This window comes from Mustela erminea, chromosome 19 (genome assembly GCF_009829155.1).
Source record: "Mustela erminea isolate mMusErm1 chromosome 19, mMusErm1.Pri, whole genome shotgun sequence".
NCBI classification, from domain to species: Eukaryota; Metazoa; Chordata; class Mammalia; order Carnivora; family Mustelidae; genus Mustela; species Mustela erminea.
The window spans coordinates 60,509,347-60,536,944 of NC_045632.1; the positions used below are offsets into that span (position 1 = coordinate 60,509,347).

The following is a 27,598-nucleotide window of genomic DNA, read 5'->3' on the forward strand; positions in this document are numbered from 1 at the left end:
CCCCCCGCGCTCGGCGGGTGCGTCGGCCGCCCCGGCGCGGCTGTTATGGAAACCGGCCCGGCGCGCGGGAGGCGATGATGGGGCGGCCATGGCCCGGGCCGGCAGCTCCAGCGGCGGCGCGGCCGCGGGGCGGCGGGCGGGGGGCGCGGGGCGGCCGGAGCCGTGGGAGCTGTCCCTGGAGGAGGTGCTGAAGGCGTACGAGCAGCCCATCAACGAGGAGCAGGCGTGGGCCGTGTGCTTCCAGGGCTGCCGCGGGCTGCGGGGCGCGCCGGGCGGCGGGCGGCGCATCCGGGACACGGCGGACATCCTCCTGCGCCGGGACGGCTCGGTCAGCGCGCGGCGGGAGCCGGGCGCCGCGGGTGAGGGCCGGCGGGCGCGCGGGGGTGTGGCCGGGCGCGCGCGGGCCGCGCCGGGGTGGGGGAGGGGGCGGCCGCGACCGTCCTCCGGGCCCTCTGGGTGCGCTGGGTGCGCTGGGTCCGCTGGGTGCGCTGGGTGCGCTGGGTCCGCTGGGTCCGCCGGGTCCGCTGGGTCCTCGTCCTAGCCCTCCGGGTCCGCTGGGTCCGCTGGGTCCGCCGGGTCCGCTGGGTCCTCGTCCTGGCCCTCCGGGTCCGCTGGGTCCGCTGGGTCCGCCGGGTCCGCTGGGTCCTCGTCCTGGCCCTCCGGGTCCTGGCCTCCTGTCCCCCTCCGCCCTCCTCTCCCCCAGTCTCCCCGCGCCCCGTCTCCTCTCCTTCCCCGTCCTCCGCTTCCGCACCCTCCCTAAGCCCCCAGTCTGCACCCGCCCTCCGCCGGGCCCGGAGCCCCCAGTCTGCACCCTCCCCCCTTCCTGGGTCAGGCCACCCGTCCACACCCTGGCTCTGCGGGACGTGGAAGGCCCGTGCTTCTCCCCGCCCTTCTCTTTCTCACCCGGCCTGGGACACCCCCTCCTTTTCCCGGAACCTTTCCCTGACCATCCATCTGTCAGCCTTCTGGCCGGCTGCGGTCAGCTGGCTCCCTGCGGTTGGGCAGGTTTTACTCAGCGGAGAAGGGTTTTGGTTTTTGATGGCTGAGTACTTTCAGTAGACCCAATTCTCCGTCTCCCACCCCCAGTTCCCCCCACCTGGGGCTAGTTCCTTCTGCTTTGGGGGTGTGTAGCCCGCAGTCTTTTGTGATTCATGGTGAGAAGCCCTCAGTCGCTTGTCTTACCGGTGATTGCAGACGGCTTAGGCTGGAGAGGAACAAGTGTCCTTTTGAAGTCCTTTTTCGTGGGAATGAGGGTGGGAGGAGGGGGCTGTGTCTCCCGTGGAATCCCTGCAGATTCACCAGTTGCCTGGGTTTAATAGTAAGGAGAATGTGTAAAATAGTAAGGAGAATGTGTAAAATTTGGAGGATGGCCTGCTTGATTTTTCTGCTCTTAATTATCAAGAACAATCAATCCCTTGAACAATACTGAAGTCTGCTCAAAATAGTGAGTTTAAGTGATTTTTATTCTCCTTCTTAGAAAAAAAAAAGTGTTTTCTTTCCTGGAGAACTGAAGTGGTAGTCTACAGCATTTGGAGATATTAACCCCAAAGCTGATATCCTGTGGGGAAGCACAAAGGCCAGCTCTGTGTGCTGCCACGGAGCTGGGTTTGCAGAGGTCCTCATGGGCCGGCTTCATGGAGGGCAGGGAAGGAGCAGGACAGAGCTGCACAGAAGCCACAGTGGTGACAGGGCGGGTGCGCTGGGCCCACACAGGGTCCAGCACTGTATTTCTCCACAGGGTCCTTCTTACCCCTGTGACCAGCTCCCAGCTCTGCCTGCAACTCTGCTGTGCACTTATTTCATGCAAAAAGCACCAATGTATTTGACAGGTGAAAATAATAAGAGTTGGTACTCAAATGGCATTATTTCATTTTATACTCTGTTAAGCTGAGGCTCAGGCTTGCCCAGGAGGAGGATTTGGATTCAGCCTCATAGTCTTGCAAGGTCTTCACAGGTGGGGTGGGGAGTGCTTCCCCTGGGGAGCTAGACCCTGCATTTTCACAAGGAGCTTTTCTACTGAAGCTCTGTTTTCCTCCCTGTGCCCGTCCCCATCCTCAGAGATGACCGTCTAATCCAAGATCCGGCTCCCTGCACCGGGTGGGGGACAAGAGTATACCAGCCTGCCGGGGCAGACCCTCTGACTTTGAAGATGGGAAAACTGAGGCGCAGAGTGACAGATGGTTAGAACTAAGGGCCCTTGCGTATCTCTAACTGTGGGAGAGTCAAGCCGTGTTTCTTACTGGTACTCTCCAAGATGCTCCTGGATGGCTCTCCTTCATGTTGGTGGTCACCAGGTTCTCTCCAGTCCCGAGGATTGGGCTCCTGCTTCTTCTTCCTACTGCCTGCACACCCACAGCCTGACTGGAAATCCAGGCACGTGGCTACTCTAGGGAACTTGCTGGCTCAGGACATCATGGAGCCCAATTCCGTCTTCATTCAATACAGTCTTTGGTTTCTGTTCATAAACATGTCTCATAAAGGTGGATGATGTTTATGACTTGCTGCCTCTTTGGAGATTAAGAAAAATAGGGCGCCTGGGTGGCTCAGTGGCTGAGGTGACTCCGTCTCAGCTCAGGTCTTGATCTCAGGGTCATGAGTTCCAGCTCCTCATCCTTAAAAAAAATAAAGATTAAGAAAAATAGATTACCCTGAACTTTCTCTTCAGTCCTGTTGGGCTTTCAGACTTTATTTTGTTGGCGGTGGCTAACCCAGCCGAGTGAGGGGTTAATTCATGAAGCTGATGTGTTTATTTCTTGCTGTGACTAGCAATTGGGAAAATCAAGATTGTTTAATATAGCCTCATGTGGGCTCTCAGTACAAAGTTCTGGTAAATCTAGCATAAGTAAATGTTTAAAATAACTAAAGAAATCAACAAACGAAACCACATCTGGGGGAATGATTAATGCCCTAGCATACAAGGTGTGGTACCTCTCCCTTCTTCCCACCAAGTGGGGAAAAAGTCCTAACCTTTAACCTGAAGACTTTATAACTGCTGAAACCCCCCTCTTTTTAAGTGGAGAAAGCATGTTAATATGTGAAGTTATTTTTAAAAGGCCATTGATAGGGAAGAGTTACCCTTTTTTTTTTTTTAATTGAGGTGAGAAACTCAGCCAGACATCACAGTGAATGCTTGTGCCCAGCTGTTCCCTGAGGCAAAGCTAACTCCGTAAATGCAGCTGGTGATCAGTGATCCAGTGACCCCGGGATGTTTTCAGGGGCATTTGTCCACTAGGGGGTGTCCTGGTCAGATCACCCCAGGAGAATGACTGCTCCCCAGTGCAGTGTTTGATGGAAAGACCACCTGACTTTCTGGCGTACGCTCCTGAGGAAACATTTCAGGAAAACCCCCCGTGGACAGACATGAGCGTTGACAAAGGTGTGTCTGAGATGGGGTGAACCTCCCGCGGTTCCACACTACCCGACTTCCCTAATGTTTTTTCTTGTGAGTTTTTTTTTTTTTTAAGATTTTGTTTATTTATTTGACAGATAGAGATTATAAGTAGGCAGAGAGGCAGGCAGACAGAGAGGAGGAAGCAGGCTCCCCGCGGAGCAGAGAGCCCGATCCCAGGACCCTGGGATCATGACCTGAGCCGAAGGCAGGGGCTTTAACCCACTGAGCCACCCAGGCGCCCGTTTCTTGTGAGTTTTGATGCTAATACTTTTCACAGGCTCTTCAGCTTGGGTCCCCCCTGTGAACTGCCCAGCCCCCCCCCCCGGCCCTGGGGCTCTAGCCCCTTCCTGCTCTTTCTTCTGCCTGGAGTTCAGAGACCAGCTATCCCTGTCCCCCCGCCAGACCCCTGGCACCAGACCTCAGGGTAAGGCTCTCCAAGTGGCCCACCACTGCACAGACTCCAGGCCTTCCCAACTCAGCTTATTTTCAGCCTGAGTTTCAAACACAGAAATGATTAATGGTCTGTCCTGTATAGGATGGTGGTAGCCTGTGTCAGGAGCTCCGTGGGGCCCAGAATTCTTTTTCACTGCAGCTTGTAGCTAGAGAAACGGCAGTGTTTGGCAGCAGGCTTCAGCATTTCCCCAGTGGCCTAGCCCTTCTCCACAGACGTGGTAGCAGTCGCAGCAGCCTGGGGTGGGTGAGGACTAGTGAGGGAACATCAGTACAGAGCCCCAGGCCCAGGAGTTATCTGCGCTTGCAGACACACAACACACACGTGCATGGTCACAGACACTAATACATACAGGTGCACAAGCACACACCACACACACACACACACATGGCCACAGACACACAACACACATACATATGGTCACAGACACACAAAACACACACACACACGGTCACAGACACCCATACATACAGGTGCACAGACACACACACACACACACACACACACACACACACACACGGTGCCCCTTCCCCTGGAGCTGTCTCTGAGGCTCCCCACATGTGCACACGGGCTGCCTGTCCCCTCACTAGAGGTGCTCCTTCAGGTCTCCTGGCCCAGAGTGTCCTGTCCCAGGAGCTGAGCTGGGACCCATGGCCATCAGGAAGGGCTCTGGGCCGTTGGTGTTCTGAGAGTCCCTGCTGGGCCCATGGGCTCCATTGGTTCACGCTGGACTTGGTGGGCCTCTGGGGGAGCTCCCTTCTGAATGGCTGGGGACTCTCTTTTTAGCTTGGCTGCATTTTGGTAAATGGCTCTCCCCACAGGTGAACGTGCAGGTAGGGCTGACGGGCCTTGTCGCAGGATGGCGTCCCCTGACAGGCTGGGCAGAGGGGAGAGCTGATTGGAGAGAGTATTTCCCTCCAGGCAGATCTCCTCAGAGAATATTTCTGGTGGGAACCCTTTCTTTCTGTCAGGTCCTGCCCTTGTGGTTTTTGTTCTGGGTTCTTGACTTGTCACTGGAGCTGAAGGTGTCGCCCATCCTTACGGACCCTTGGCGTGCAGGGCTCTCTCTGCTCTCTGTGGCACCTCGTAAGGGCCGTCCAGTGGAGACGTGGTGTGGAGGTGAAGCCAACACACCCAGGGGCTTCACAGTCCGGGAGACGGGGCTGACATTGCTGGGCTCCTGCAGGAGTGTGCTGGGCGGTGCTGGGCCTACACTTGTCTATGCCCTGTGACGCTATTAGGGTCCCTATTGCACAGATGAGAAAAGCGAGGTTCCCACAGCAAGTATCCCGTCACCTGCTGCGGCGGTGGGGCAGGGAGGCTGCAAGTGTGGACTCAGCTGGGCTCCAGCCCTGCCCCAACCCTCAGCCGGGCCTTGGGGAGTGACTTGCGATTCTTCTCTGAAGATAAAAGCACCTGTCGCCTAGGCTCTGTGAAGCCTCGGGCCCCAGCCGGCTTCGGGGAGCTCTCGGGCTCCAGGAACCTCAGCGCCGTCTCCTGGGCCTCTCTGTGTCTCAGCCAGACCCAGCCAAGGAACCAGCCCCTCCAGATTCGTGTGAAAGTCTGGTCACAGCATTCTAGGCTGCTAGGGACGAGGGACAGGAGGCCGCTCTGCCGAGCGCCCTTAGCCGGAGTCCCCACACACGTTTCTCGGTGAAGTAAAACGTGAGGCACGGAAAGAGCCACATGCTGCGTGGTCCCAGGTGGGGCAGAGGCCAGTGGGCCTCTGCGTGTCAGGGAGGGGCTGGGTGTGACTGTGGGAGCCAGTGTTTGTAGGAGTATCCCGATTTTCTCTCCCCTCTGAGCGAAGATGATCTCTTGGGCAGGCATTGGCAGCAAGCCATGTTCTCTGGCCGGGTGTCTGTGAGTGCTGGCGGCTGGGGTCGGCTGTCCCCAATAACTGGGGTAAGCTTAACCTGTGTGGCCACTTTGGCCCATAGCCCCCGGCTGTTTGCAGGTCCTGCTCTGTGCTTTCAGGCTGCACCTGTGCAGAAGGTGACCTTAGGGTCCCTGTGTACCCTCGAGACTGGCTTTTGAGGGATATAACCCTGCATCTGCCACCTTTAGGGCCCTCGCCATTCCCCCCCAGCCCCCACCCTGACGTCTTTACAAGGAAGGAGAGCTGTGTCTGCTGTCTTTTTAATTGTGCACCAGGGCTGACCTCTGGGGCCGGAAGTATTTGAGGGGCTCCCACAAAGGAAGTATTGTGACCCTGGCCGGTCTGGTCCTGGGATGTGGCCGCTTGAACAGACGTGCCACTGAGTACCGGCTGGAGGAAGGTGCTAGCGTTTCACTATGGTCCCGATCTGCTCCTCAGAGGGAGTCTGGCCTCCAGTGAGGACCAGGCGAGGAGGAAGCCTGCCTAGAGGTGGCAACGTGGTGACAAGCCTAACCAGCATGGGCAGAGCCCATGACGGCTGGAACCCCCACATGCTGGGGTCTGGTCTGTTCAAGGAGACAGGTTACAGGTACAGTGGAAGTGCTGCCTGGGCTGCAGGAGACAAGTTAGACAGACGCACTGCTTCTGACTGCAGACATATGTTTGGAGCCCTCGGGGGGCCAGAGGTCCAAGATAACCTCTTTGCCCTGAGGTCGCCAGATGAGCGACTTCACTTCTATGTGCTAGTCCAGGCCCCCTTGCGATGGGACAAAACACGTCCATGGGTCCTGGATTGGGCCAGGCTTCCAGGACCAATGGACCAATGTTGCTCTCCCCATCAAGGAGGGGAGGGTCACACAGGTGGAGTGGACACTGTTCCTGCACCTGATCCCCCCGGTGAGCAGAATCTACCAGAACGTAGATTCTGGCACAAGAGCTCTGCATAATGCTTTACTGGGGCGATTCTCACCCTTGAGTCTACCAGTGGGTGTGCTAGACACGGGTTCTTGGATTGCGGGGTTCCCCGGCGATGAGCTTGATTCTGCCCAGGTCTGCAGTGGGCCTGAGAATCTGCATTTCCAGCAAGTTCCCAGTGATGCTGGTGCTTCTGGTTCCGGGCCCCACTGTGACTGTCAGGCCACCGTGTGTGGATTCCCCACATCACACCTAAGAAGGGGTCACCCACTCCCTGTTGGAAACCCCTCCAGGGCCAGGACCCATTCCGTCTTCAGGTGACTGGAACGGCCAGTGAGGGGGATGACTCGTGATCTGGGTGTGGGCGACAGAGCCAGTCTAGCCATGGATTGGATCTCAGCCAGGTGACCTTGGGTGAGTTCCTCACCCTCTTGGGCTGTGCTGCGGGACAGCGATGGAGACTGTGTGCTGTGGGCCCTGAAGAGTCCTCAGGAACTTCAAGTGCGTTATCCTTGGCCCCACAGGGAGGAGAGCCTCAGAGGTAATGCATCCTTTCAAGGGTGCCCCTGTCTGCTGTGACTGTCAGCAGGGTGGTGATCCTTGGTCACCTGGGCAGACACAGGGTGTAGACGTGCTGGGGGAGCGCTGACCTCCGCCTCGCCAGAGCTTCCTGAGAAGGTGGGGCATTAGCAGCTGACTGCCTGGGGTGTGGGGAGTCCTCTGGCCAGCACACATGTCCTCTACTGGGGCCGAGGTGATATGGATCCTGGTGCTTCTAGGTTCTTGCTGGGGTGGGGGGAGGTTGACAAGTGAGTTTATGGAAAAGCGGCCTGATGTCAGCCATAGCCCATAGAGATGGGGAGTGTGGTGGCAGAGGGACGTGCCACAGATGCTGGGGCCTCTGCCCCCCAGAGCTCTGCGTTTGCTCAGCAAACACACAGCTTCCCAGTTAGCTGTAAGCAGGCCTTCAGCTCTCAAGCCTGGGTTTCCCAGCAGCTCATTCCCAGAACCCATGCTCCATCGAAGACATTGCTTAACTTACGTTTGGAAACCGCTTCTTGACAACGGAACAAGCGTTATCGAAGCATCCAGTGGGTGCCAGACACTAGTTGGTTTTCGCTTTTGGGTTTTTCTGAAAAATCTGTTTTTAAGTCGTCTGTACAGCCTACAATGTGGGGCTTGAACTCACGACTCAGAGACCACGCAGGGACCCCATCCGTGTTGAATCTTCACCTGTGTGGTGGGTGGTACCATTCTGTCTGGGGCTTTGGGGGCTCGGGAAGGTCAGTGTGTTGCTGTGGGATACACGGGGCATCACTGGTAAGTCTCTGTCCTGGGCTGTGGGGGACGCGTGCACCCTGCACCCTTGCTCACTCTCACACTTGCCTGAGTTAATTTCTTGATGCGCTAGCACATGTTCCAGCTTCAGAAAGTGTCAAGGGAAACAGTCTCCCGCCAGCCTTCTCCCACAAGGAGGAGCCCTAGTGTCTACACCACAGGCAGGGGCTGCCCTCTACTCATCCTTAATGGGGACCTCCAACGATCTCCTTCATTGGGGCTGCCCAGTGCCCCTGTGGGCAGTCTCAGGAGTCTTGGGTCCACCAAAGCAGACCTGCTGAATCGAGGCAAACAGGGGTGCCGTTTTGAGATGTTGCCGGTTGCCTTCGTTGGGGGGTTGGCAGTTCCTGCTGGCACTGAGTGGGGGCCCTGAGGGCCTCCGTCTGTCCACCCCGCTGCCGGGTACACGGGTACTCCTGGGAGCTCAGCCTGAGATGCGGAAAGGCAGGAGCCACCTGGGCTCAAGCTAGGACTCCACACTTGGTAGTTGCATTCCTTGTAGGTAATTAAGAACCTGGGGGAGCCTAGGGTAGCCAGTGCCCCCTGCATGTGTGTGGTCTCCTTCTGGGGGCTGCAGAAGGAACCCTTGGCTCCTCCAGGGCCATTCTCTGTTCTGACCCCAAGCCCAAACAGAGTCACAGGCAGGATGCCTGTGGTCTGAGCCTGGTTGGGAGGTCCTGGTGGCTCCATTGCCACTGTCACCATGGTGATCATGGCTGTCCACATCCTCACAGGATGCTGCAAGTGTCCGGACACACAAGGAGTGTCCACCTCCACTCCCTCGCACACCCTTTGAGGTGACATTGTGGGGTAGGTTGGGCAAGTAGATGAGGAAAGGAGACCTCAAGGTCATGACCATAGGTAGGCAGGGATCTGGCCTGAACTACACTCCTTCCCGGTGCTCCCCACCCTCACAGAGGGGTGAGGCTGTCTGAGAGCTGGCCACCCACCCCACCTGCTGGGCAGGGGGAGGCCCTTCCTCTGGGAGCTCCAGCCTGCAAAGCCCTCACAGACTTCCCTCCTTCCGGTGGTCTTTGATCTCATCCTGCCATGACATGTGATCGTGGTATTTCGAGGAGGCCTCCTAGCATCTTGAGTTCTCGTTGCCATCTTCCACACAAGACATCACAGGGTCTTCTCTTTCCTGGCACGTCTTGGTGAGGCTGTTCTTCCTTGCAGGGAGAGAGAAGCCCCCCGGGGAGGGACAGCATCCTGGAGACCCGGTGTCCTGTCCAACTCCATGTGACCTGGAAGACCCTGTTGATAGTGCTTCTGTCCCAGCCGCCTCCATCTGCTTCTGTCTACGGCTCTGTGACCTCCCTCCAAGACCGCTTTTTAAATAAGCAGGAGATAATTTGCAATGCTCTGTGACCTCCCTTGGCGTGCCCCCCCCCCCCAGCAAGCAAGTTCCTGTATCTCCAGGAAGTGCGTCCGGAGGCTCTGGGTGGTTCGGCAGGCTTGCCTGCCCCGCCACTCGCGCTTACTATATGCCGTGTGGTTCTGGGTGATTTTCTCCACCTGCCTGAGCCTCAGTTTCCTTGTCTGTAATGAGGGAGTCATGGTACCCACTTGCATGAGGTGATTATGGATTGAAAAGGTAATAAATCATTCATTAGTTTTTTTTAGCAAAGAGCTGGGCACAGTCTCTGCCTAGAAAGGGCAGCTTGCTCCTTAAAACCCAAAGACTCCCCAAGTCCTTGCCGCTTCACATATAATTAATGATCCCTATCTTCATTAACATGTGGACCATTTAAACTGGGGCCTTAAAATGATTCTAGCCGGAAGGCTTCTCACTGAGCAGGACTGCACGGTGCTCCGTCTGTAAGGGATGGTGCCGGGCTGGCTGACCCCGTTCCTTCTCAGCCCTCAGGATAACTCAGGACGCTGGCTGCTTCCAGGGACCACCTTTGCTCTGAGTCTGATTTATTCTTCTTCCCATCGCCTCCAGCCATTCGTGGCTGCGCACTCTGGCAGGCCCCAGGGTCCTGTAGGCGGGTCCCTTTCAGCCTCACTGATGTTGGGAGTGGGCTGTTGACCATTATTTTAATGGATCAGCCCAACACAAGCGCCCTTTATCTTTGGCAATCTCCCTGCTCTTAATGGCATTTTGAAAATATTTGCAGAGTTAGCAGGTTCACTCTGGCGATTTCATGGTTTATGTTTTTTTTATACCCTACCTCGTTCCAAAAAGAAGTTAAGGCAACTCGAGTTCACCCCCTCGCGAAGGTTCTACCTGCACGCTTAATTCAAGGAAGTCTGTAGAAGTAGGTGGCTTTTCTGCAGCTCATCCAGCTGGCATCTTGAAAGACGCGGGGTGGGGGGTGGTGTGCGGAGCGGCTGGAGCAGAGCCTAGGATCCTCTTGCATGGCCCCATCTGGCACCACCATTCCGGCTGTGATAACTCTATTTCCTCACCTGTGAAATGGGTCACAAAACCGCTTACCTTCTGGGTTGTATATGGGTTTCAACAAGTGAGCACTCATAAGCTTGTGAATTCAGTACCGTGTTCAGTAGTGAACATAACAAATTACCTAGTACCTAGTTTAGCACCTGGGCTTTGACCCCGAGACTGATTCTCTGATGGAGACCTTGACATGGCATAGGTCTCCGGATTTACAGGTGGTGGCCAGATGCTACCTTACCCAGCTTGGCTCTGGGGAACTCCAGAGCAAAATCTGTTGCTGCCTTTGAGCCTGGGTCTCATGTGACTCTGCTGTGATTTGGGGGCACCTGGACTCAGACAGTGCATTACGGACTGTGAGGGCTTTCCTGCAGATCAGATTTAACTGACCTGCTCTCTCCTTACTCCCTCTTTACCTAGCACCAACCATGCCTCCCCAGGGAAGCCTGTTGGCTGCTCCCTTCTGAGGGGTCCCATTGGGGTGTGACTGCTGTGCAGGGTGTGGGCAGGGGCTGAGTCTCCTGCCGCTGCATGTCCATTCCAAATGACTGGCTGCTCGACCCGTTTAAGCTTTCTGGGATACACTGTGTATTCCTGGGAGACCAGGTGGGTGGACGGCCCTATTTGCCAGGGCCTGGGGTTGCTGGGGTGTGTCTTGACTGCCTGTTGTCTCCTCTTGCAGATTCCACAACGATGGTGTTGTCAGCAGCCAGCTCAGAAGCCCAGGTACCTTTAAAATAATTTTTTAATTTACTTGATACGCATTAAAAGTAATATGTCTCATATTATGTGAATTAGATAGCATATAAAGTTACAAAATTGTTTCCATGAGGTAGGACACAGACAAAATACTCAAAGGGCTTCATTGAAAGGACTTGATGAAGAGAACAGGCAGGTGAGGACAGAGCCCACTGGTCAGTGTGGAACCTGGCAGGCCTTGGAGGGCCTGAAGGGCAGGGGTGGGCGATGGTACCCTACCTCCCTCTCCTATTCTGCCCCCAAGCTGCTGGTGTTGCCTCCCACGGACCAGAGGGAGGGAGCAAAGGTGCTGTGGTCTGTGGACGCAGAAGGTCAGTCAGGGCGTGGGTCTGAGGGGCAAGCAGGAAAACCAGCCGGTGACTGCGGTCCACCCCGCCCACAATTCAGACCTCACCAGCAGGACCAGTGCCTCCCTGAACCTCTACCCTCCGGGAGTTTGTCCTGAATTTAATGTGGATCGTTCTACTGCCTTTAAGAAAGCTTTAGACAAATGTGTGTTTATGTACCGAACACAGCATTATACCAAGGGTGGGGGGCTGGTCACGGCAAAGAGGCCATATAGTCTGTCGTGGAGAATTGCAAAACGATAATAGAATCATCCCAGAGTTTTCCTGCTTTTTCTTCCCAGCACATGCTGACAATCTTGCTGCTGTCAGTGATAAGACACACTTCCCAGTGGCACACTGCCTCCGTGGTGAGGCTCTCAGACCATGTTGCTTCCGTAGCTGGGTCTGGGAATAAGACAGCATTGCCGCGGCCGGCAGAGTACTCTGGAGACTTTGTTTATCCAAAGCCCAGGAACAGTCCCCTGCCGTTCAGACAGTGATCCCAGGGTGGCCCCTGTTACCCAGAGTCCCCACATGAATGTGCCGTGGCCACCTGCCGCCCCAAAGGAGATCTCTTAGCAGTTCTGATGATATTTACAAGGAGCCTTGTTTGTGGGGGTCCAGTCTGCGCTCTTACAGACTAACCCCGGAGCCCCACTCCAGAAACTACTGTAGGGGGCCACTTGCTGTGCTAACCCAGATTCCGGCTACCAGCCTCCTGTGCACGCTGTCCTGCAGTCCCGGTCCCTTCTCTCTCCAAGCCCCTCAGTTAGCAGGCTATTCGCCCCAGCTGGCCTGTTGGGAGCCTGCTCAGTTCCCAAAACGCTGTGGGCAGGTAGGCCTGGAGGCTCTCAGACCCTGGCTGGCTGCCCAGATTGTTCCTGACGGGAAAGCAAGAGCTCTCTGCCTTTCGGGCGGTTTCCAGTGTCTGGGCTGGAACACAGGGAAGCTTTTAACAGAGCAGCTGTCGGATGAGAGGCTCCTGTTGGGTTAACCCTTCAACTGACGTGGTACTGGCTCAGGCCAGCTCCCAGGAGCAAGAGGGAGAGGCATGGTGGGTTGTGGTGCTGCACTGGAACAGGGGCTGGCCTACAGGGCCCCTCTGTCTGCCCCGGGTTGTAGAGTGGTCTCTGATGGAGAGACCAGGTCACAGCCACGCCTGAGTCAGCAGTGGCCGTGGCGTAGAGAATGGACACGAATCTCTCCCACAATCTCCTTTCTGACCTCTACCTCTGGCCAAGAAAGAATCGATGGGAATTTGTGTGACCTGTGGTTCTTGCCAGCCCAGTAGTCCTGATGGGGGTCCCACTGCCATAGGGGACTCCGCCTGGCCCTGGTCTTTTGCCCTCTGACTCATGACTTAGGCTTGTGATTCTTGCCCGGCTAAGCAGAGAGAAGACCACCTCCAAGGGTGGACTGGGGTTTTGTAGACTGGAACTTGGCTCTGTTGGAGGCCCTCTCCCCACACTGGCCAGGGTGTGCTCTGAGGTATTTCTGCGGGATAGAGAAGGCTGTCTTGTGCCTGTCCCCTGCCCAACACTGACTCTCCCCATGTCCTTCAGCTCTGCTCAAGCCAGTCCCCTTGGGCTGCAGGTGTGGGAAACAAGAGGAGAGGCCAGAGGCCTCCCCACTCCCTCAGGCTAGGCAGACTCAGACTCGGGGTGGAAGGTGAGGGTGTGGCTCCCTCCTGTCTTGGGCAAGGCTTAGAGCCCAGGCTGGGGACAGACGTGGGTCCCAAGTCCAGCTCCGCCGGCTGCCAGCTGTGGTCACATGACTCCATGGCTCCGTGGCTCCGTGGCTCTGCCTAGAGACCTAGGTCTCAGGTTAGGTTGTCCTAGAGTTAAGTAGCCAAGGGCTCTGTGTAGCTGATGACATAAGAAGAGCTATGGTCATTCTGCATCATTGTCATAAAGGAGAAATGTCAAAATATGAAAGTCAGGCAGGCTAGAAGCAGCACCCCTGTGGTCGTCCTCACCCGTCACTGCACATGGCACGTGGTTCTTCCCTGTGCGAGCAGCCCTGACCTTTCCAGGACTGCAGTCCTGTGAGCAGCCCATGCCAGGAGCCGATGGCCACTGGACAGAGCCACGAATGGAGTGGCGGGGTCTGCAGATGCCCCCCCGGAGAAGGCAGAGTCCCAGTGGTTAACGGTAGTCTATGAAAATAGGGTTTCCTGCCAAATAAAATTGAGAAATGGTGAGTTAAGAGGTCTATTGCAAAACTCAGATTTTCAATATGTGAATATGCTTTTAAAAGAACTAATTATGGAGATTTCAAGGATACATAAAGTAAACTGTAGCACTGTAGGCCCCATACCTGGCTGGGTGCCCACAGCTCCTGGTCCCTGGGCAAGCCCCCACACAGGTGCCATTGCTTCTTCACTTTTCTTCTTTTCCAGATTAAATTTATGTATGTTGAAATTTGCATGGAGTTTACAGTATTTTTTAAGGGAGAGGATGTCAATTTTTATGAGTTCAGGTGTCTGTACCGTATCCCATGTAGTTAACAATTCTAGCACGCTAGTCTCTCTCCTCTGATTTAAAACACTCTTATGTCACTTTAAAAGCCAATGTTTGATTCGGTTATCTGTATTTTTAAATCACATTTATTGGGATATGCTTTATGATCAGTGACCTGCTTTTTACGGCTGTAGATTGGCTTCATCTTGCCTAGGGTTTTGTATGAATGGAAGCATGTAGTCTGGCTTTGTGGCTCTGGGTTCTGTCTGTGTGTAAGGGGGTTCCTGAGTTTGGTCTTGGCAGCCTGGCATCCCACGGGAAGGATGGGTCACCTTTGTGTTCCGTGTCCCCGTTGAAGACATTTGGACATCGCAGGTGTGCGCGCTCTGGGCGTTCCCGACGAGTCCCTGTGGGCGCACGTCTTCCCTCTCTCTGGGTTAGGTACTCGGGAGGGCGTTGCCCTCACTTCACGCGGTAAAAGCACGTTTGGCCCCGAGAGCCTGCTGAACTGCTGTCCACGGCGGCCGCGCGGGTTGGGAGGCGTCCTGCCGGCTCCGGACGTGTCCGGCTGGCTTGTGGCAGGGCCTCCGGGGGCCTCCGGCCGGGCCGCTGGCTGTCGCGCTGTGCTCCGGCGGGGCGGCGGCCCCTCTCCTGGCTGGGTCCCTTGCGGGGGGCCCCCCACGCCCCGCCGACTCTCCGGCCCCGTCCTGCAGATGGTGCAGTCGCTGGGCTTTGCCATCTACCGCGCGCTGGACTGGGGCCTGGACGACAGCGAGGAGCGCGAGCTCAGCCCGCAGCTGGAGCGGCTCATCGACCTCATGGCCAACAACGACTGCGAGGACGGCGTCTGCGGGGCTGCGGACGAGGGCTACGGGGGCCCGGAGGAGGAGGAGGAGGCCGAGGGCGGCCCCCGCGCCGTGCGCACCTTCGCCCAGGCCATGCGGCTGTGCGCGGCGCGCCTGACCGACCCCCGGGGCGCGCAGACCCACTACCAGGCCGTGTGCCGGGCGCTCTTCGTGGAGACGCTGGAGCTGCGGGCCTTCCTGGCCAGGGTCCGGGAGGCCAAGGAGGTGAGAGCGCGAGGCCGTGTGGGGGAGGGGCCGGGATTGGGGGCGGGCCCCGGGGTGGGGCGGGGCCGCGGGTGGGGGCGGGGCTTCCCGGAGGCCAGGACGGGAAGGGCGGGGCTGGGGCTGAGCAGGGCGGGAGGGGACGGTGTGCCCAGGGCGGAGGTGGGGGGGAGGGACTCCCAGGGGAAGGGGCGGAGGCCCCCAGGGGACCTTCCTGGCCGTCTTTCCTGCCCCGCCCCCCTCCGCCGGTGTGGGTCCGTCTGTCTCTCCCACGGGAAGTGCAAGTCCTCAGCGGCGGACTCTGAACGGCCTCGCCTCGCAGCTGGCGCTCGGGGCGGGCCCTGTCATGCTGTGCGGGTTTCCCCGGACCCTGAGCTGGATTTTGCACGGGGAGGAACTGAGGGTCAGGACCTTTACTCACCGGCTCGCAGCCACTTGGCCCCAGGACCTCTTTCCTCTTGCCTCCTGTTTCCATGTCCTGCGAGACCTGGCTGTCCTCTCCCAGGACTGGTTCCTTCTGGAAGCAGGAACTGAAGGCGCCACTTGTAATTCGGTGCACATGTGTACTCACTGTGCTTGGAGTTTGGGGGCGTAGGAAATTCAGTGACCGTAGCCCCCCCCCCCCACTCTTTTTACAGATAAATAAATAGAGGTGTTTTTTTTTTTTTTAAGATTTTTATTTATTCATTTGACAGAGATCACAGGTAAGCAGAGAGGCGGGTGGAGAGAGAGGAGGAAGCAGGCTCCCCACTGAGCAGAGATCCCGATGCTGGCTCCATCCCAAGACCCTGAGATCATGACCCGACCCGAAGGCCGAGGCTTTAACCCACTGAGCCACCCAGGCGCCCCACAAATAGAGGTTCTGAAAGGTGTCCCTCGCCCCAAGTCAGAGGAAGTCCAGGCAGAGCTGGGATCTCTCCAGGGCTGTCCTGTCTTTTCATGGTTCCAGAATTACTAGCTGACAGTCTTCCTCCAACTCTCCCATCTCCTTCCTGGAAGGAGGTGACAGACTTCCTTGAAGCAGGGGGTCTTGGCAGAGGGCGGGGGAATTGGTTCCACCCACTCTTGCTTAAACGGCAGAGGTGTTCTTCAGAATTGACTAATACTGGTGTCTGGTTCCCCGAACCAGCTTCCCTGAACTGTGGCCTGAGTTGATTCTCAGTATTGCTTTGATGGACAGGGCTGGGGGCCCAGAACCTACACGGCAGTGAGAGTCCCTGAGCCTCGGGCCTTTATCTGTAGCCCAGCTGGTGGCCCAAGGGTAGGTCGCTCCTCTGGCCACTCCCTTCCCCCAAGGCCCCAACCACGCTGCTCCTCCTCCGCTGCTCCTCCTCCACAACTTAAGAGATGTTCTTCTGATGTTTTAATGAGTGCATGGTCTTCATGCTTTTGTTTTTCTTGCTCTGAAGTCATCTGTTCTGTTGCTACCATCAATTCCTTATCCAGACAATGGAAGCTCTTTCTTTTTTTTTTTTTTTTAAGGATTTTATTTATTTTTTTGACAGAGAGAGATCACAAGTAGGCAGAGAGGCAGGCAGAGAGAGAGAGGAGGAAGCAGGCTCCCCGCCGAGCAGAGCGCCCAATGTGGGACTCGATCCCAGGACCCTGAGATCATGACCTGAGCCGAAGGCAGCGGCTTAACCCACTGAGCCACCCAGGCGCCCCTTTCTTTAGCATGAGCAAACAACTCTAGACTTCCAAGTAATTGCCCCAAGAGATGTTCAGGGAATTGGTAGTAACAGGGAATGAGAAGAGGGTGTCAGTGGGACACATCTGGGCTGGCATTTTCAGAAGAAACACCCTGCTCAGGGACAGGTAGAGAAAGTCCAGGAGGGATGGGAGACCCACCCTTCATGCCCTCTGCCCACAGGAACTGCCAGATCACACCCAGGTCTATTTTTAGAATCAGCCAGGTCACACACCATGCGGTGCTCTGAGACTTGGCTGCGTTTTCTAGAGCGTCCCAAAGCAGTTTAGCAAATAGCTTTAAGTGAAAGCCAGGGTAACTGGTTCTGGCTTATTGTGTGTGGGGGGTGAGGGGGGTGAGCTGGGAGCTGTGTGCTAAGGTTTCGATGCTTCTCCAGGGTAGGGGAGTTGGTGGGAACCGAGTGTCTGGCTGCTGCCAAGATCCAGGACAATGAAGGGAGTGAATCTAGTAGCTGCTTCCCAAATTTTCAGCAAAGAACAGCTACCTAACCATCCTTCCTGTTCTCCAACATCACTGTGATGTTGGCATTTTCTCAGCTTCATGAAATATGAACCTGTTTCCCAGGACTTACTGAGTAACTTACCCTCTTATCCATCTGTCTGTCCATCCATCCATCCATTCAGCCATTGTTGAAGACCTAGCCTCTGCCAGTTGTGCTAGGAACCAGGAATCCTTAGGGGAGAAAACAGAAACATCCCTGTGGCTCTGGCCTCATGGAGCCAATGGTCCAGACAACACTCACAGAAGCAGATTACCGAAACTCCAGTGTCCCCGCTGGAGTGGGTCAAGAAACAGCCCTGGGGGTTCCAGGAGGGGGTATGCACGTGGCCCGGACAGAGAGGCCGAGGCATTGCTGAGGGAGCACCATGCTGGCTGGATCTGAAGGAAGCCTGGGAGCTCTTCACAGGTGACAGAGGGCAGGGTCCCCCTGCATCTGCTCTCTCAGAAGGACGCGCTGCCCCTCTGGGCTGTGTGGATTGGCTGACTGAAGGAGAGAGCCAGAATGTCCTGTGTGGGCGCTAGGTGGCTGCTCAGCTCTCACCCCTGGCCCAGGAGAACTACCAGAGGTAGCTGAGGGGCCACCAAGGGCCCCACATGGCTCCAAAGCTAATGGCTTTGTTCCTTCAGATCTTTCTGAGTCCAGAGCTTTGGCCCCAAATGCCCACTCATCCCTTTTTTAGCTGGTGGAATAGTAGCCCACGTGTTCAGGAACTGTCCCCAGATGGACAGACCGGCAGGGCCTGCAGCCCTGTGACAGCCACTCTCACCTTCTCCTGGACTAACAGATGCTGCAGAAGCTTCGGGAGGGTGAGCTGCAGGAAGGCAAGCCCCTGGCAGAGCTTGACCACCTGGGACACACCGACTGGGTAAGCTATGGCTACCCCCCACCTGGGGTCTGTGCCAGGGCCGGGGGGAGCCCTGCCGGGTCTAAGGACCATTTCCGTCTTCTTGGGGGCCCAGGCCCGACTCTGGGTGCAGCTCATGAGGGAACTCCGTCACGGAGTGAAGCTCAAGAAGGTGCAGGAGCAGGAGTTCAACCCCTTGCCCACTGAGTTCCAGCTCACCCCCTTCGAGATGCTGATGCAGGACATCCGCGCCAGGAACTACAAGCTCCACAAGGTCATGGTGAGCTGCTGGGGACGGCAGCCTGCCCCCGAGCCTTCTGCCCGCTGGTGGCTCTGCAGCCTCCGCTCTGTGCGCTGGCTACTGAGTGGGTATTCAGATGTGCACAGACAGATGAGGCCCTGACCCATCTGGCTCCACCTGACACGGGGTGACTAGGACAGGGACACAGTGTGATTATGGCGGGGACATGGTGTGACTAGGGTGGGGACACGGTGTGATAAGGATGGGGACACAGTGTGACTGGGGCTGGGACACAGTGTGACACAGTGTAACAGGACAAGGTGTGACACTGTGATGTCAGGGACACAGTGTGACATCAGGGACACAATGTGACAAGGGCGGGGATACAGTGTGGCTAGGGCAGGGATGTGGTGTGACGTCAGGGACACGGTGTGACGTTGGGGACATGGGGTGATGTCGGGGCCTCGGTATGTTGGGGACACGGTGTGACAAGGATAGGGAGAGGAATCTGGAGCGTCCTGGAGGATTGTCCCATTTATACTCATGTGGCTCGCGCTGCGTGCCAGTTTTACTCCAAATTCTGCATGTGCGAGTTCATTCCAGTCTTGGGACAGCTGGGTCGAAGGGGCGCCACCGACCTTCATTTCCACACGAAGAGCCCGAGGTGTAGGGAAGGTGGGAGTGGTCATGGCAGCCACGTGCATGCCATGCTGCCGGAGGGAAGGACGGCATGAGGACCAGGCCCCCAACCCCTCCCACGGCCCCTCCCACGGCCCCCAACTCCTGAGTGGGGATCAAGCCCTCAGCCTCAGCTGCGTCCCCCACAGGTCGATGGAGACATACCTCCCAGGGTGAAGAAGGATGCCCATGAGCTCATCTTGGACTTCATCCGCTCCCGGCCTCCACTGAAGCAGGTACGTGCCGCACGGGGCCTCCGGGGCCTCCCCTCGTGGCCTTCCCTCCCCGAGGGCAGACCGGCGCCTCCCCCGAGGAGGTGGCTGGAAGGTTGGGTCTGAGATGGACCTGCCCCAGGAGCAGGCAGGCCACCTCCGGCCTGCCCCCGCTGTGCCTGCTCCTGATAGGGCTGGCTGTGTGCGCAGTGTTCCTCCCCGCTCTAGTGTGTCGTGGCGCAGCTCCACTGCCCTTCCTTCCTGGAACTGCCATACTCCCTCCAGGTCTCAGAGAGGAGGCTTCGCCCCTTACCCCAAAAGCAGAGGACCCTGCACGAGAAGATCCTGGAGGAGATCAAGCAGGAGCGGAGGCTGCGCCCAGTGAGGGGCGAGCGCTGGGGAGGCCGGGGTGAGCTTCCTCTGCTTCTGTTGCCCCCTCCCCACTTCCGCTCCTGCTCCACTACCTCCCCACTCCATCCGCACCCCTCACTCTGCTGTCCTGCCCCACCTCCCTGCCTCCACCAGGGTTTGGCTCTCTGCCCTGCATTCTCAATGCCTGTTCAGGGGACACCAAATCCACGTCTTGCATCAACCTGTCCGTCACGGATGCTGGGAGCAACACGCAGCGCCCACGGCCCCGGGTTCTGCTCAAGGCTCCCACCTTGGCTGAGATGGAGGAGATGAATACATCTGAGGTCAGAGCCCATAGATTCCTGGAAAGAGGCCGGGGTGGGGATGGGGGTAAGTGAGAAGGACTGAGCCAAGGCAGCGTGGCGCATTCAGCCGCCGGCGTCCACCGCTCAGGGCTGAAGGCCGCACTCTTCTTTGGAGCTGGTCTCCTGCTGTGGCACTGGGTCTGCTCTGAAAGCAAACGTGGTGGGCCTTGGGAGCACTTCCCCATCTTGGTGGCTCAGACGGTGACTGAAACAGTGGCTTTGGGCCACCTCTTCCCATGGCACAGAAAGGGCTGTAATGGACATGCCCCATCATCTTGGGGCTGGGAAGCTGAGCGCCCTCTGACTGACGTGAAAAGCCAGTGTGTTTCAGTGGGACACTCAATGGGACGTTGATGGGGATATCATGTCCCCACAGCCCCCAGAGCCCAAGGAAACCAGGGGTGGTAGTGATCCCAGTGGGCTACACCTGAGAAAGGACCGATCATCTCCAGGACCTCCCACAGGCCTCAGGAAAGGGTTTTTCTTTGGAGGTACTTGTTTCCACTGTCTAGAGGAGAGTGAGGCAGCAGCCCCCGGCCAGTGCAGGGACAGGCCGGAGATGCTGGCGGGCAGAATGGTCAGGTTGAGTGGCCAGGGCTGTGTCTGCTGTGTCCGCAGGAGGAAGAGTCTCCATGTGGGGAGGGGACACTGAAGCGGGACCGCTCCTTCTCAGAGCGCGACCTGGTCCAGCTCCGGAGCGAAGTGTCCTCTAGCCTGCGGCCAGCCACTCAGCCCCAAGGAGGGCCGGAGTCTTCCCGGCCCCGCGCAGGCAGCATGCACACTTGGAGGCCAAGCACCCAAGAGCAAGGCAAGTGGTGCCTCTCGCCCCTTCTTTCTTGATTCTGCCCTGTGGGCATCATGTCCTGGCTTGGATCTTACTGTCCTCCCGAGCAGGCCGCACCCAGAGGGCACAGGGAGCTCATATCTGTAAGAAGGGTGTTTCAAGTTCAAGCCCGGATCTACCTCATTGCCTCAAGCAGGCATCCCCCACTTTTTTAACTTGAAAACCTTCTTACTAAATTAGTCATCCACGTTTTTTGTAAGACACTTTTTAAAAACTTGAAAACATTCCCATAATTCTAATACCTAGAGATAATTATTATTACTATATTGGTATATGAAAAGAAAATTGGGGGGTGCCTGGGTGGCTCAGTGGGTTGAGCCTCTGCCTTCGGCTCAGGTCATGATCCCAGGGTCCTGGGATCGAGCCCCGCATCGGGCTCTCTGCTCAGCGGGGAGCCTGCTTCCTCCTCTCTCTCTGCCTGCCTCTCTGCCTACTTGTGATCTCTCTCTGTCAAATAAATAAATAAAATCTTTAAAAAAGAAAAGAAAAGAAAATTGATGGACGGATGGTTGTGTGGATGGACGGATGGACGGATGGACGGATGGCAGATGGGAGAGTGGACAATGATGGATGGATAATGGACGTATACATGGATGATAGGATGGATAGATGGGTGGATGGATGATTGACAGATCCTTCTAGTCTTTTCTTTCTTCTCCCGTCAATGAGAAGGTGTCTGCAATGAACCAGGTGGGCCATGCAGCACGTCATTTTATTTTATTTATTTATTTTTTTTTATTTTATTTGTTTTTTAAAGATTTATTTATTTATTTGACAGAGAGAGAACACAAGTAGGCAGAGAGGCAGGCAGAGAGAGAGAGGGGGAAGCAGGCTCCCCGCTGAGCAGAGAGCCCGATGTGGGACTCGATCCCAGGACCCTGAGATCATGACCTGAGCCGAAGGCAGCGGCCCAACTCACTGAGCCACCCAGGCGCCCCAGCACGTCATTTTAGAACCTGACTTACCGTCACCTCCTTTTCCTGTTCGGCACAGAGGTCAACATAATCCTTCTGGCCACACAGGGTTACTTAGTCCCACTGTTGTGAGGGCTGTGCTTCCCCAGGTGCTGACAGGACATGGGTTTGTCCTCTCCCGCTCCCCCACTGCTTCGACCAGACCTGGCCAGCCTGCCTTCTCTGCCCTCAAGTTACCCGGAGCCATCCTCTTGCTCTCTGGCCACTCTCACGGCGGTGCTATTCGGTAGCTAATACACTTGCTGGAGTGAAGGGGTCCAGGCCAGGCCAATTCCTTACCTCACTGTCCCCCAACTGTCCCCCAAACATAGAGACCCTGTGGCGAACTGGCCTCTTGCTCCTTCGCCCTTTCCACATTGAGAGCAGTAAGCGGCGTGAATGCAGGAGGCGGACTTCCTACGGGACTGGTGTCACCTGCTCTCCCCATGGGCTCATTAACAGGGATCAGATGTGGGGCCTCCCACAGGGGTCCCTTGGGCCTATGACACCGAGGTGCCCCCAATGTGGTTGATATGTTCTCTGCATGTTTTTCTGCTTGATTACTCCCCCCACGGTCCCCATGTCTCCCTGGACACCAGTGTCAGCCAGGTTGTCCTGATGGGACTTGTGTGCTCTGAGTCCAGGTCTGTTCCCGATGAGTGTCCAGGCCCAGCCTGACCCCAGCTCCCGACCACACAGTGACCAGGGCTCAGCAGAGGACAAGCCAGAGGCTTCCGCAGCCCCAGACACCCATCACCTGTGGCTGGTGAGTGACAGAGGTGTTGTCGTCCATAGTGACTGGGTGGGGGCGTCCCATGGGCCCTCCCCCTCATGTCTGCCTAGGACAAGGCCGGCAGGAGTGGGGCCCCAGGAGTGGGGCCGCTCCTTCAGCCCATGTGGCTGGGTCTGCTCTGCTGCCGCCTTCTGGGCCTTCTGGGCACGGCAGCCCGCTGGCCAAACCAGGACCTTGCGAAGGGGATGCACAGGGGAAGTTCTTGGTTCGCTCTCTGTGAGAAGCTGGGGCCCCGGGCCCAAGGGCAGTGAGGAGGAAGACTTAGCCTCTGCCACTGCAGCGTGAGCCTCGCACCCGGGCTCCCTCAGCCTCCCTGGGCGGGGACAGAGCTGACGACCCTGTGACTGGTGCTGTAATCATCCCGCCCTTGAAGTTTTGTCAAGAGGCTCAGACGAGAACAGACGTCAAAATGCTGACAGGTGCCATATAAATGTGAGGTACCGTTACACTGAAGTTCTCAGCTCAGTCCCGTGTTATTTCTTGCTGCATTAAAACTTTCCCCAAAATGGAATAGTGTAAACAAGAAACTTTTATTATCTCACACAGTTTCCGAGGTCAGGATCCAGAAGCGGCCCAGCTGGGCAGGTGGGCAGATGGGCTCAGGCCTCCCCAGAGGTGGCTCTGGAATGGGGCTCCTCACGTGGCTATGAGTGGGAGGCCTTGGTGCCTCCACATGTGGCCCTCTCCCCAGGGCTCTTGGGTGTCCTCAGGACCTGGCGGCGGACTTCCCCTAGTGCTCGTGGTCTGAGAGAGACACCAAGGCACACGCCAGTGTCAGCAGTGACTCACTTCCACCGTAATCTGTTCGTTACAGTGACTCACTAAGTACATCCTCAGCAGAGGAGAATTAAGCACCCCCACCCACTTTTTTTCCTCTTTGGGTGAAAAACCAGAACAAGTTTTCTTACTTCTTCACTTCTTGCGCTGGAAGTGTTCCTTGATGACGTCACGACCTGGCTGTGCTGTGGTCCTTCCGCCCCTCCCCTTGTTCCTCATGAGGCTGACTTGGTGCTCGGAACACACGCCTCCGCCAGCTTGACACGCGCGGGCTCAGCACTGAGATGGGCTTGGCGCTGGTCTAAGGCCATCGTGGATGAGGGTGGTCCCAGGCCCCCCGCAAAGCAGTGCTAATGCCCATGACCCCTCCAGCAGCAGGGTCTTCCTGGGCCATGGCGGTGGGTCATGGGGGCAGCTGAGTCTCGAGTGCACGTGAGCCCCCACAGAACTCACAGGGGGCCGGGAAGGAGGAAGGCTCGCTTCTCGAAGGGATGTCAAAGAACTGGGGGAAGTGGAGGTTTTTTGTTTTTTTTTTTCTAAAGTAGACTCCATGCCCAGCGTGGGGCTTGAACTCACAACCCTGAGATCGAGACATGCGCAGAGATTGAGAGTCCAACGCTGAACTGACGGAGCCCCCCAGGCGCCTCAGTATATTCTTTTAATCAGTTGTTGGCGGGGGCGTGTTTTAAATGACGGGTCCCGTAAGTGTATTCTTCTTAGCACGGATCTCGAGTGCTTTCCAAGAGGTTTGGCTGTCAAACTTCACACAAGCTCAGCGACCGTCCACCCTGGACACGTCTTACAGCCAATCTGACACACACAGCCTGCTGGTCTCTGGTCCTGACGTGAGACTTCTTGGCCACGTGTGCTGTTCGTGTAACACGTGTGAGGCTCCCAGGGAGTTGTTCAGGCTGCTGGAGCCAGACAACCTAACGCTCCGGGCGGGAATGAGAACACGGGCTCCCAGACTCTCCCCAGACAACGGCCCTAAAGAGGATAACCCACTGGCTGTCGGAAACCAAACACAGGCACCCAGCGCCCATCTTCATGACGCCCTCATGGGCTGGTGCCCCTCAGGATGCCTCATCTCGGCAGCTAACATTTTAAATGTGGGCTGCGCGCTGAGGGCTGTGTTTCCCCATGGAGCGGCATACAACCCCACCTCACAGGAGAGGAACTGAGACCTGGAGAGCTCGAGCTCCACCCTCCCTTCCCAGAGGGAGCCCCGAGCACTCTCACATGGTAGGCGGCTGTGGCTGGCAGGACACATGCCGCCTCCGGACGGGCTGACTCAGAGCCCTGCGGGCTGGTGAGCACTGGGCTGGGCAGTGCGCAGGGGTGCCCGGGGCCTTCTACTGCCGGCGAGGAGAGAGCTCTGTGGGGAAGGGTTCCAATAGCAGGAGAGGGGGGCCTGGGCACTCCGGCTGGCTTCGATCGGCTGTCGTGTGTGCTTGCAGGTGAGGGACGAGGGAGGAGGCCGGCATTGCAGGTCGCGGAGGGCTGTGAACACAGGTGGGGCTGGCTACAGGGGGTTTGGGCCTCAGCGGGCCCGGGGTGGGCTGGGTCGCAGGAGAGCTTGCTTGCCGCTGCACGACCCCGTCAGAGAAGTCATGAGGAGCGTGTATGGCTCCCAGGGGTAGACGAACTGAAGAGTGGGGTGTATTAGGAGGTTGCTAGGCGTGGGTAGACTGAGGCCACGAAGATTCCAGAGTCCTCAGAGGAGAGAGGCCCTTGTGGACAGACCCTTGAAGGGCCTCGTTCCCAAAGACCTAAGCAGTACTGACCCCTCGACCCTTCTGTCCCCAGGAGTTCAGCCATCCCGTGGAGAGCCTTGCTCTGACTGTGGAGGAGGTGATGGGTGTGCGCCGCGTGCTGGTGAAGGCCGAGATGGAGAGGTTCCTGCACAACAAGGAGCTCGCCAGCAGTCTGAGGAAGGGGAAGGTGAGCCGGCCCGGATCCTGCTGCTCCCCCGGATCCTGCTGCTCCCGTCGGGCAGGAGCTCTGGGTCGAGGGCAGGCCAGAACCCAGGCCAGCCCGAACCCAGGGCTGCTTCCTCACTAGGCAGGACAAGCTAATTTGGGCCTCTTCTTACAGATTTGCTGCTGCTGCCGAGCCAAGTTCCCGCTGTTCTCCTGGCCACCCACCTGTCTCTTTTGCAAGAGGTGAGCGTCTGTAAGCACCCGGGCAGTGATTAACATGGCAGGAGGTAAGCGTCTCCAAGCCGGCCCTGACCAGTCAGACCTCCTGGGATCGTGGGGATGTTCTGTCATGCGCCGTGGGCTAGTGCAACTTGGAACATAATTTTTAATTTAATTTTAATAGCTAAGGGGCTCCCACCTTCAGCCACAGTGGGATAACAGGCATTAGAACAGGCACTTTCCACCTGAAACAACCAAAAAACCCCATGAAAACCAGAAAACCCAAAGTACAGGAAGCAGTGGCTTTCAAGATACTGGATATCAGGTAATAGCAGGAAACAGGGTGAGCCCCATGACTGCCTCAGAGGCCTAGAGTTTCTAGGTCAAGGCCTAAAGAGATCAAGGCAGCTGAAGGTCTCAGAATGTACTTCCCGCAGGAAGAGAGCAGTCTGCAGGGTGAGATCCCCCCAGAGTAGTCAGCAGGGTTCTAATCAGCACACACAAGCAAGGAAATGACTGAAGGCTGGGGAAGAAGCTCCCTGAAGGAGGGACCGGCTCCAAGTCTGGCCCACTACCTGTTCTGTAAATAAAACTTTATTGGAACAAAGCCACATCCTTTGTTTCTTCATTATTCATTTAGCCACACCTAAAATGTTTACTATCTGACCCCTTACAGAAGAAGTGTTCTGACCCTGTGCTAAAGCTTTAAGGCATAGTGTGTGTTCCCACCAGCCATGGTGGAAGTGCTGGAGGTCATGAGCCGGGAAGTCGGACACAGAGGAAGGTCTTGTCCCACAAGTGGGGAATAAGTACCCCTAGGCCAAGCATCGTTCCAGACCTAAAATTTAAAAATAAGCAAGACCTAAAAGGACCAAACCATTCCCAAGTATCTTAAATGCTTCCCAGAACAAAGCTCAAGAATAGGAATAAAAAAGTAAACAGCACCAGCAAGCTAAAATGTCTAGCATCTGATCAGAGATATTAGCCACGTCAAGAAGCAGGAAAGCATGACCCTTGACAGAAAAATCCAGCAAAATCACCCAGAACTGACAGAGACATTAGAATCAGTAGATAAGTACATTAAAAGTCTTGAACTGTATTTCATATGTTCAAAAAGTTACAGGAATGAAAGATCTGAAGAAGACTCAAAGTCCCAGACATAAAAACCAGAATGTTTGGGTGAATGTTCAGAATTACACCAGATAAAATTAATGGCAGATTAAACATTCAGAAGAATGTACAGAAGAAAAAATTAGTGAACTCAAAGAGAAAGCAATACAAACTGTCTAAAATGAAAACACTGTGGGGGCTCCTGGGTGGCTCAGTGGTTAAGCCTCTGCCTTCAGCTCAGGTCATGATCCAGGGTCCTGGGATGGAGCCCGCATCGGGCTCCCTGCTCAGTGGAGAGCCTGCTTCCCCCTCTTGCTCTGCCTATTTGTGATCTTTCTCTTTCTCTCTCTGTAAATAAATAAAATCTTAAAAAAAAAAACTTTAAAAAAATAAATAAAATGAAATGCTGGGAGAAAAAATAATTTAAAAAACGAAAATGCTCCCAGTGAGCAGTGGGATAACATTAAGAAGTCTGACATCGACGTGATCCAAGTCCCCGAAGGAAAAGGGGGAGGAAGACAGAAAAAGCATTTGAAGAAATAATAGCTAAAAAGATTTTTAAATTCGATGATGAATAAAAACTCACAAGAAACTCACCCCCAAGCACAAGGAACATGAAAAAATTACACCAAGCCACATATTAACCAAAGTGATCAAAACTGTAATAAACAAGGGCGCCTGGGTGGCTCAGTCGGTTATGCCGCTGCCTTCCGCTCAGGTCATGATCCCGGGGTCCTGGGATCGAGTCCCGCATCTGCTCAGCGGGGAACCTGCTCTCTCTGTGCCTCTGCCTGCTTGTGCTCTCTCTGTGACAAATAAATAAATAAAATCTTAAAAAAAAAAAACACCTGTAATAAAGAGAAGATTTTGTTTATTTATTTTAGAGATAGAGCAGGGGAGCAGAGGGGAGGGACAAGCAGACTCCATGCTAAGTGTGGAACCTGATGCAAAATCAAGGGTCGGTGCTTAACCAGCTGAGCTGCCCAGTGCTCCAAGAGAAATTCTTGAAACCAGGCGGCAGGTAAAGACATACCGAGAGGGGCACCTCGGTGGCTCAGTGGGTTAAAGTCAGTGGGTTAAAGCCCCGCATCGGGCT

The 27,598-nt window shown here is 56.1% G+C and overlaps 1 protein-coding gene and 1 long non-coding RNA gene across 5 annotated transcripts in view; one reads left to right on the forward strand and one right to left on the reverse strand.

Annotated features, from left to right (window-relative positions):
• The first annotated feature begins 14 nt into the window (after positions 1–14).
• The window catches only part of SPIRE2 (spire type actin nucleation factor 2), a 31,827-nt gene continuing 4,243 nt past the window's right edge, over positions 15–27,598 (forward strand). The window contains exons 1-13 of one of the 3 annotated variants that reach the window (XM_032325301.1): positions 15–359; positions 11,058–11,101; positions 14,633–14,989; positions 17,981–18,061; positions 18,156–18,320; positions 19,109–19,195; positions 19,457–19,580; positions 19,697–19,866; positions 20,506–20,695; positions 22,329–22,450; positions 25,061–25,195; positions 25,349–25,416; positions 25,830–25,923. In XM_032325301.1, coding sequence (XP_032181192.1) covers positions 89–359; positions 11,058–11,101; positions 14,633–14,989; positions 17,981–18,061; positions 18,156–18,320; positions 19,109–19,195; positions 19,457–19,580; positions 19,697–19,866; positions 20,506–20,695; positions 22,329–22,450; positions 25,061–25,195; positions 25,349–25,416; positions 25,830–25,908 — 1,893 coding nt within the window. In that variant the 5' untranslated portion in view covers positions 15–88 and the 3' untranslated portion in view covers positions 25,909–25,923. Of the gene's footprint in view, positions 360–11,057; positions 11,102–14,632; positions 14,990–17,980; positions 18,062–18,155; positions 18,321–19,108; positions 19,196–19,456; positions 19,581–19,696; positions 19,867–20,505; positions 20,696–22,328; positions 22,451–25,060; positions 25,196–25,348; positions 25,417–25,829; positions 25,924–27,598 lie in introns of those variants that run through there. The other 2 variants (XM_032325300.1, XM_032325299.1) reach the window with 2 other exon arrangements.
• Positions 10,813–15,590, reverse strand: LOC116579686. 2 transcript variants are annotated; one of them, XR_004281375.1, is made up of 4 exons: positions 15,408–15,590; positions 13,777–14,680; positions 13,436–13,633; positions 10,813–13,264 (listed from the first exon to the last, which is right to left on the reverse strand). It is a non-coding gene; the product is annotated as an uncharacterized LOC116579686 (long non-coding RNA). The 2 variants fall into 2 exon arrangements; XR_004281374.1 differs by having other exon boundaries at positions 10,813–13,633.